This window comes from Aplidium turbinatum, chromosome 5 (assembly GCF_918807975.1).
Source record: "Aplidium turbinatum chromosome 5, kaAplTurb1.1, whole genome shotgun sequence".
Taxonomy (NCBI): Eukaryota; Metazoa; Chordata; class Ascidiacea; order Aplousobranchia; family Polyclinidae; genus Aplidium; species Aplidium turbinatum.
The window spans coordinates 11643851-11653469 of NC_137476.1; the positions used below are offsets into that span (position 1 = coordinate 11643851).

At 35.3% G+C, this 9619-nt stretch overlaps 1 protein-coding gene across 1 annotated transcript; it reads right to left on the reverse strand.

The window, feature by feature from the left end:
* Positions 1–591: 591 nt before the first annotated feature.
* Positions 592–4326, reverse strand: LOC145771282 (four-jointed box protein 1-like). The gene is made up of 5 exons (XM_082583022.1): positions 3867–4326; positions 3284–3422; positions 2504–2680; positions 2157–2325; positions 592–1044 (listed from the first exon to the last, which is right to left on the reverse strand). The coding sequence occupies exons 1-5, from the start codon at positions 4166–4168 to the stop codon at positions 749–751; spliced, it is 1083 nt and encodes a 360-aa protein (XP_082439148.1). The 5' UTR covers positions 4169–4326; the 3' UTR covers positions 592–748.
* Positions 4327–9619: the final 5293 nt, after the last annotated feature.

A 9619-nucleotide genomic window follows, 5' to 3' on the forward strand; every position in this document is an offset into this window, starting at 1 on the left:
GAGTTGAAACACTAAGTCTAATTATTTATTCATTTATTTGTTTGTTTCAATTAATATTTCAAATTAGATAAACTAAAACAATCGTGACGTCTAAAACGACACTTTCATACGTTAATAGTAATAGATTTTTTTAAGTGCCTATTAGTGTCTTGTTAGGTCAATGTAAGGCCTTCAGGTCTTTTATTTTATTTTTGCAAGTTAGTTAATTATGAATTAGCTTTTAACATGCTCCAAACAAAGTTGTACGCAAAGGTGGTGAGGGTTTACTAAAACCTAATTTCTTAACTCCCCTCCACAAAACGTTTTCTATCTGTAGCACTTATTTCAATTGTAATAAAATAACCCACCAAAATGAGGCTTAAAATAACATCTTTGATTCCTTTTATTCATCACCGATACACTGATGGTTGGCTGAACGTTTAAAGCGAAATGAAGACCTTAAGTGCACAGAAGCCGGACCCGTATGTCCTATACGCCTAACGAATGCAACATTTGATTGTGCAATATCTGCTACCATTTTGACACCAATAATCTTAACTATCTATCTTATCAGCCGACAAGTCAGCAAGCAAAGGCCGGTCATCTCCAATTTTAGTTTTATTGTAAGCTAAACGAAATTGAAATGTTAACGTATAAATCATAGGTTTATGTAGGCTACTTGAATATTAATTTAACTCTTCAAGCTTAGTTGTTTCTTCTTATACAATATATAAATCTTCATCCCAAACAAAATGCATTATGAAAAAAGTTATAAACATGCACAAGATTTATCCACTTGCGTTAATATTTTTGACATTCTTTCCTTTAATGTTCTTACAACAAATTTACTTAAACAAGGAAACAATTTCTTGAATGAATTGAATTCGTACAAATAGTTTTTAAATACATCAATATTCATATTGGAAAGATGTTTCAGTCCTTGAACCACGGATTTCCGAAAAACACAGATCTGCCCCAAAAGGTGTTCGTGGTGGTGACCATACTGCGACATCAAGCGGTAGCTATGATCCAATCCTAGCTCATTGTCCAGAAACAGAAGATAACCTGAGGAAGAACAAAAGTAGTCGGTATACAAGTAATCTTTACCTCAGGAGATGTTTAATTGGTCTACTGCAGTCACGTGAATGGTAAAAGTAACTGATTGATTGTGGAAACCTTTATCCTCGAACTGAAAAAATTCCTTGAGAGCTTAGCCCTGGAAGTTTTGCATACTTGTAGAGGCTTGAATCATTGACGCAGGCTGGCCTGGTCCCAGAGATGGACGGAATGAATTTCCACTGGCTGTCTGTGAATTATTCCATCCGCAAGGTGCTGATGAGAATGGAGAGCTGTCGTTAAAATGTGAGAATCCCTAATGTAGCAAATGTGCTCATGTGCAAACCCCTAGAGCGAGCTGCTGCCAAAATTGAAATAAATTAAAATTGTGTAGCAAAATGTGATTCTATTAATTGACAAATCTTCTTTGTAAGTTATTGCAAATTTACTGAGATTAGTGTTTTAGAGCAACACTTGCTCTAAAAACAAGAATTTCTAACTCATAGCCAAGAGTGGGATGTTTCAAATAAAACTGTTGCCAGAATATTTCTCAAATTGTCATTTAAAACATTTTACTAGTTGTGTCGTTTCTCGTTTGGAGTTTTTACACTTGAAGCTAGTTGTCTTTTAGCCAGTTTTTAAATATGTTTTTGCATTGATAAATTGTGTTAAAACCACCGAGTAATGTAGCCTAATCCATGGACAGTCCTAATCAAGAGTGGTAGCAGTTCGGGCATGACGGGATAAAATTCGATTATAAGTAATCCATTTTTTTCTGTTGCATGCTGAGAAACCTAGGAGGGGAAGCGTTGGATCGTCAATAATGTCTCCATCATAAAATCGATTTTTTTTCTCTAATATTTTTCCCATTCATGATTTAGAATTTTAGATCATAGTTCTTGGTTGTTTGGTTGTAAAAAGGATGGCGTGATTTTAGTCGATAAGTGTTTGATTTTTATTGGATTATGTTTTGTAATGATGAGTTACTTCAAGTATTGGCAGGTTCTTGAAGTCTTTGAGTTAGTTTGGCTGTAATTTTTCCGCTTGGCTGTAATTTCTCCTCTAGCCTACGTTAGTGATAATAGCTCTACCAAGAAACTACTTCAGTGATGATAGCCTACCTCGTTTACTCTCCGCAAGATTGTGTATAGGAAGGTGCAAAGCGTCTCTATCCCACTGCAAGCTGTGCAGGTGACTGATCAACCGATCAATATTGCCGGTGATGTAATCAAAAAGTACGAGATTTGACCACTGCATCAAAAATCCGGCTTTGTTTAAAGTCAAACCTTCCTAAAAATAAACAACAGGATTTCATTGTTTGAACTGAAATAAAAGCAATAATGGTGACTTAAAACTTTTAGACTTATCAGGAATACTTTAGTTAACTATTCAAGCTTTTAATTTAAATTATATAAAGTAGAGAAAAAATAATCGTAACCACTTGTAATACATTTCTTTCATGGCCTACCATTTTATCACATGAAACTTGACAACTGTCTGGACTTTGGTCTCTGATATACTTCGGGGCTTTCACAGGTCGCACAGAATCGATCCACGGTGTTACTGCAACAATGGCATGAGAGCGCCAACCACTTCTTTCTAAGACAGGCCAGACAGTTGTCCACATGGGAGAAGTTGGAATCACCTATTTGCGTTAATTTCTGTTAAAGTTAACTGAATATATTTCAACTCGGTAAGCTACTGCTTAAGTCAAAGCTGAATTTTTAAAGGCAAGACAATAAACTAGACTATGCGTTTGCTTGATTGGTTTTAAATCTTTATCCTCGAACTGATAAAGGCTCTGATAGGTTATTCCTGGCATTTTCGCATAATTGTAAAGGCAGGATACCGAGATTAACAAAAAGAAGTTTCCAATAATTGTTGAAGTGTTGTTGCCTGGAAATTATTGCATCCATTAGGTGCCGCTAAATAGAGAGCAGTCCTGAAATACGTTGCTCAAGCGCACACCCCGAAAGTCGAACCAGTGCCGCTTGATCTTGAGCAGGTTGCGTAACCACTGAGCTAACGGGGTGTTGTCAGGCTTATAAAGGACGCTGCAGTTGCTGTAAGTTGCTTTGAAAAAATCTAGGTTAAGCCAACGTTAAAAAAATAAATCATGTAAAAAAAGTTAGCTTTAGCTTCACATATCAAAGCTTCAGAATGTTCATAATTTAAGACATAGCTTAAGGCTTATTAAAAATTATCCATTCAACACCATTTTCTTTTTAATTTTTGAACGACTACTCACCTCTAACAAAAAAACTGGAAGAACGTTGTTCATGGACAACATCAAAGCTATTATGTAACTGTAGTAATCTCCTTGTAACTGCTCAAAATTGTGGCGATTTCTTGCACAATATTTGATGCCCTTGTTTGAAATTAATAACCTAATAAAAAAAAATAGTTTACTATCTTTCACTTCATGTTCTTTATATTTTGATTTACAGTGGACCAGAACCAGTGGCCGAGTGGTTAGCGCGTTGGGCTCGCAGTCGAGAGCCTGCATGCTCGACTCCAGCCACTCGCACTTGCTGTTGTTTAAGAAACTTTACGATAATTGCCTCTACCCAGTGATCGATTTCGAGTAATGGGTAGTACCAAATCTAAGTCATAAGTAGAGTATGACAACCGGAAACAGACATTGCCGTCGGCTGCAGCGTGGATCAGGTGTACGTTGGAAGGCGTACACCGATGCATAGCGCTCAAGTCCGCTTTCCCACAATGCAGGATAAAGATAATAAAAACAAACAAAACAAATGACAGACAGAAAGTTTTTTTCTTTCAATTTGCTTTAAAATAATTACACAACTCGAAATATAAAATTTTCTTACTTATTCTTCATTCGGCCACACCTGTTGTGTTCAATATCAACGAAGCGAATGTCAGGCGGCAGAAGAGATGCTTCAGTTTGTTTATTGTCAACATGGTCTTCAACATATTTGCTCCAATATTTTCCTTCTGAGATAAATTGCTTTGCGCTTTGTGTCATAAAGGAACAGTTCAAGAAGAGGCTTTCCTCGTTCCTGCTTTCCTCCGTCCATTGTCTTGCAGAGTTTTCTGCTCTAAGAACGGAAGGCAGAAAAACAAGAACAGCAATTGCTTTACTCCAAGAAATCTTTAGACGTTGTATCATATTAGAGTCAGGTTCTTTTGACTTTATATTTTTGTTTTAATTTCTTAAAACTTATCTTTTAAACTTTCTTCTTTCACTGATTGAATGAGTTTTTAATGACTTCCATTTCTCAAAGAAACCGAGAACTAAACCAGATGCAATCAAGTTTCACAGATAATTGCAAGACCTGCATGCAAACGATAATATAACTTGACTGAAATAAATTCAGCACAAAATAATAAGATATTCTTACAATTGCTAAGTTAGTAAAAAATAATTGTCACAATTTTGTGATAAATTCTGTCGATGTTCAACAGTATGTAGCATCAGTACCCTAGCCTACACGTGAGGTAAAACTGAACAAAGAAACTTAATGCAAATTACCTTAACGCTTAAATAAAGAACAATGAGCAATCTACCGATAAAATCAAAAATCAACGCGCCGTTGGAAATTAACAATGTGAGCATGTCAAACCATTGAAATCTTAGCGGTCATGTTTGAAATAAAACTCCAGAAAAACTTCTCCGCCACTGTGCTGTGAAGCTGCTTCAAACGCTTGCTATCAATATACTGTAGGCCTACTTACCACATTAGACCATTTCTTAGGTTACTGTCCTTTTTTAATGCAACGTATTATCAGTGAAACACTATCAGAACATGTAATAAATTGAGTTTTGTTTTTAGCAGCATGATTGCTTTTTACTTTACAATTGTAGTTGCAAACGACCTGTTTTAGCCTGATACTGCTTGATAGTAGAAGTTTGCACTAGCTTTAGTAAGCTAATGCAAACTCCTACTACCACAGCTAACAAGCAGTATCAGGCTAAAACAGGTCGTTTGCGTCTACAATTGTGAAGTAAATTATCTGAATAGGCTACTTTTTGTCAAACAATTTCAACAAGTTATGGGGCTAATAGCTGAAATTCTCAAATGAAAAAATTGCCGTGAAAAACGTTAATTTTTCACATTGCAGCAAACATTAGTTTTATGAAAAAAAAGAAACCAGGCAACTTTAAGCTTAGGCAAACTAGTTGTAGCCTACTTGTTTACAAGCAGAACTAACGACGGACACCACTTTGCTGGAGTGTTAATTGAAGCAACCAGCAACGTCTCTAAGGATGCTTGAACAAATTTCTTCAATAACAGTCTGTTTGTTCAGACCATGGGTAATAGGTTGATCAGCTATCGAACACAAAATAAATTTCGCCATCAACAACGATTTTCGCAAATTGAGTTTTGAAAAATCAAACCTTAACTTTGTACGAAAAAAACTTTTCAAGCATAGAAAAAAAACGGAAGAACTTGATAGAAAAAAAATAGTTAAAATAACTTGTAAATAAAATTGGACTGCAATCGTCTGTTGCGCTGCTGCGACATTCAAGAAAGAAAAAGGCAAGATCAGCGATGACGTCTGGTGGGGTATTTGCGCTCATTAAACCTTACATGTTAGGCCCAAACGCGACATGATCACTGTTTTAGTTTTTCTAACAAATAAAATTAAATAAGCCATTCGTACAGCCAGATTGTCTAACAACAACGAAAATACCAGCAAAGAAATAGCGGGTTTACACCACGCAAACTCGAATTTAATGCACTCTGTTAAGTTCCTTGTTGACAAGCACTGACTCAGAAAAGAAGAAGAATGTTATAGATATATTTATTATCAATGGTTATATTTTATGATATATTTATTGACCCGACCTAGCTGGTGACTCAGAGAAGATCTTTGATTGTCCTGATGAAAGGCAAAAAGAAACATAACCATGTAAATTGAGAACACGATGAAAAACTTTAATTCATCAAGCAGAGTTACGTTGAGAAACAGCCTATAATCAATTCCTATGCTGACGCGGGGAACGCAAGTTATTTTTGCACGTTTCACATTGAAGTAAATTAGTTGAAAATATACAAGATTATGTTATACAAGACCACAACAAACACGAACGTTAAAAACATCTTTGCTGTCCAATTTAGAGTTAAAATTTAAATTTTCTGATGGAATCGAATTGACAAAGGCAGGCCAGCCAATACAGAAAGCTACAAGATCCACATAATTCCAGTAGGCTAGGCTATTGTAGCCACATTTCTTCGAGCCTTAAAAAGGCTTAACTTACCACTTTTTTTGATCTGTAATTTGAACGTGACAAACTAAGTAAAACAAAAATCTTAGACCTCACTTAATTTCTTCCTATATAGTTTGTCGAATCAGATACACAAGAATAAATTTCAAACAAGTGTTTAATATTGAGAGCCTGCAGGCTACGTTCTTGACAAACATTCATTCATTCTGCATCAAGGAAGTTGGTCTGGTCTGAAAACAAACTTTAAACCGTTTAGCCTAACATTTAAAAATATTTTTCAGTCAGTCTGAACACAAAATCTATTCCGAATGAACAGGAGTATAAGCAATGAAAATGCTTTGTAAACCCACACTCTCAATCGTGTAACCATAGGCTTGCTCGATGCTCAGTCTTTATATCCGTACAAATGTAACCAGAAACTTTAATTCAATTATTTAGCTAAAGTTTGATTTAAGCCCAGGCCTAAGGATCAGAAAATCTTTGACTGAAATTGCAAACAATCAGATTCGAGGCTTAATTGGATGCGCGTCCGACTTTGTGAACGAAGAAACGGTGAAATTAAGCAATGCCGATTCAACTCTCGGGGTATCCGTTTGAGCAACCCATTTCTAGGACAGCTCTCCATTTAGCGGCTCCTGGTGGATCAGACAATAAGCACAAACTTTATTAACCCGAGCCAGTGGTTCAAAACATCTACAAGTAGGCAATACTGCCAGAATTAAACTTACAAAAACGCTTTCTCCGTCAATTAACATCAAAACATGTTCCCACAAAATTCTTCATTTATCAAGTAAGCTTTGTCGAATGAAATGTATTATCATCCCAGTCGATTTTGTAATTAAATACGCAAGAGGAAAAAAAATACTTTTTAAAGGTTAAGCACGATAATGGAAGCATGGAAGTAAGACAGAGTCCTACAGTAGGCTAATCACGCGGATTTTGTTATTAAAGGAGTCGTTTCGGTACCAACAGAGAGCTTGATCCTCTTTAACAATTTTAACTAGTTTCGATAAGTTATTGTGCACTTCTTGGACTTCAATCATCGTTTTATTTTTATCATTAACGTGTCGGGAACAAAAAATAGCCATAGCTCAGATAATCGACACACCAGCACGTAAATGAAGGCGAAAAGGTGGCAAAACCTTGAAAGGTTCAAGATGTACCTGAATAGTTATTCATGTAGTATAGCCTACAGATATGTGTCTGTAGCTAGCACGACCATAAATTCTTCAACCCAAGTTCAATAATCACAGCAGGTCAATAAAAAGTTTTTTCGTGTTGTTTTGTCATCAATAACTAACTGAAAGTAATTTGAGGATTCTAAATTTGTATTTGAACTCCTATTTTTTTCTGTCACAAAAAAATGTTATTTTGCCAAAAGTAACATAATTTGTAATACATTTACTACCTACTGTGTTATGATTGTGTAGCCTACAGTGAGAAGTGATGATATAGTGCAAAAGAGACATATGTGTGCCAGAGTGGGAAATCGCCATAGACCAGTCACGAAACACCGAATTATTCTACGACAGTTGTGGGATTTTAAACTCGAGGTGGAGCAAGAGAGCAAAAATGATTTACGAATTACTATGAATGGCCTGTGTTAATTGTGTAATCACTGTTTTGTTGATCTGTGTCATAACTTATAGTTTATTTCGTTGTCACTTTAGTGTCTAGCTTTATTGTGACCTTATCTACGATGTGTCCTTCGCGTTGTCTTATGATATCTCTGGTTTAAGCAAGGAAAAACTTAGTGCGGAGACTAAAAGAATGTCTAGAGCGCAAACTTGTCGGCCACTGAGCTAATACACAACAACTTATGTCTCTTCTGAATCGCACAATATTTTTAATTTGACACTTTTGGAACGCGACAGAATATGTTTCAAATTAATCAATAGCTTTGATAAAGAATAAAATAGCTTTCAATCTGAAATGTGAAATGTTTATATTTTCTGCAAGCAACATAATCTTTCATAGGCTACACGTTTTTCATGATTGCATGTGGCAACATACAAAGAAAAACATCTTAACTCTGCAAAGGACGGCGCCCCGAAAGGAAAAATAAATTAATCAGACAATAGTGTTGCAAAGATAAAAAGTAAAAATTGAGACCACGAAGAATGTTATGATATTTATTATAAGACTAATTTACAACAAGTTCACATTTTCAATATATTGTTCCAAAAAATAGAATCTTGTCAGTTTTGTGAAAGTCGCCGTTTCAACTTTGATTACAAATTAATAAAATTAATTTTTATAAAAATGAAAAAGAACAAAATTTTAGGAAAGTCTGAGACCTCTAAAATCTGGCAACACTGAAGACGGAGTCGGCCCGTTGTAAACCGAGGAGTCGGAGTCGAAGTCGTATATTTCACCCGACTCTACAGCCCTGTTTTTAACTATTGTGTTTGTAAATCTTGCAACCAAGCAAAGCCTACTTTTGGCCATCTGAATACTTTTTATAACAGTATATATATTTTTTTTTTCAGCACAAATTAAGAAAACTGCTCAATTATTGGTTTTTATCTTATTGTTTTGCAACTTGGTTTAAAAAACCGACTTGGAAGATTTTCAAATCTCATCTCGTGGTGTACTTTACTTAACCCTTTCACTCATTTTGTGGTGTAGTGTACTTAATTCTTTTTGTGATCAAGCAATCGATATTAGGTCAACCTGAAAATCCGACTGTTATATTTTTGCTTTAAAAATGGTCAAACTACAAAGATTTTAATGCAATTTCATGGTATTTCGGTTCTTTGATTTTTTACTCTTCTTGAATTTCAAATAGGTTGTAAGCGCTTAACGACGCTCTCCCGACACATTTCCTTGCGTAAAGGCTTCAAATCATTCTGACAATTTTTTCAAGCTTAGTTGTAATTCAGTCTTGAGACAATTTGACTTACTTCGTAAGTGCAGCTTGCTTCTACCACAACAAATTGAATGAAAAGTAGAAAATTGTCATATTCAAAATGACTCTGCAGAAGTCAAGGTTTACAGCACTTTCATCATACGGTGGTCTTATCATACGATACACGTGAAATCATTGGTAAGGATTCGTCGTCACGGAGCAACACTTGTTGAGAAGGCTATTACATTAGTGTAAAGTAAGTTCAAAACATCGTAAGTATAAAAACTAACAAACTCTTTTGCGGTAATTACAGCTTTTGTAAAGCGATTTGTGAAACGTAAAACGTATCAAGACGTTTTCAGAACCACCAAAAAAATTCTTTTATTGCTACAATTAGTAAAATCATTCGTTTTACATTCATCCTTGTCAGACTTCAGATAATTACAAAAAATGGATTCTGCTAACTGGGCTACGTTTTGTTCAATTACCTGCCGATAAGAATTGTGCAAAAAAGGTTGCCAGTGTTTTTCGTGGTAAATTTA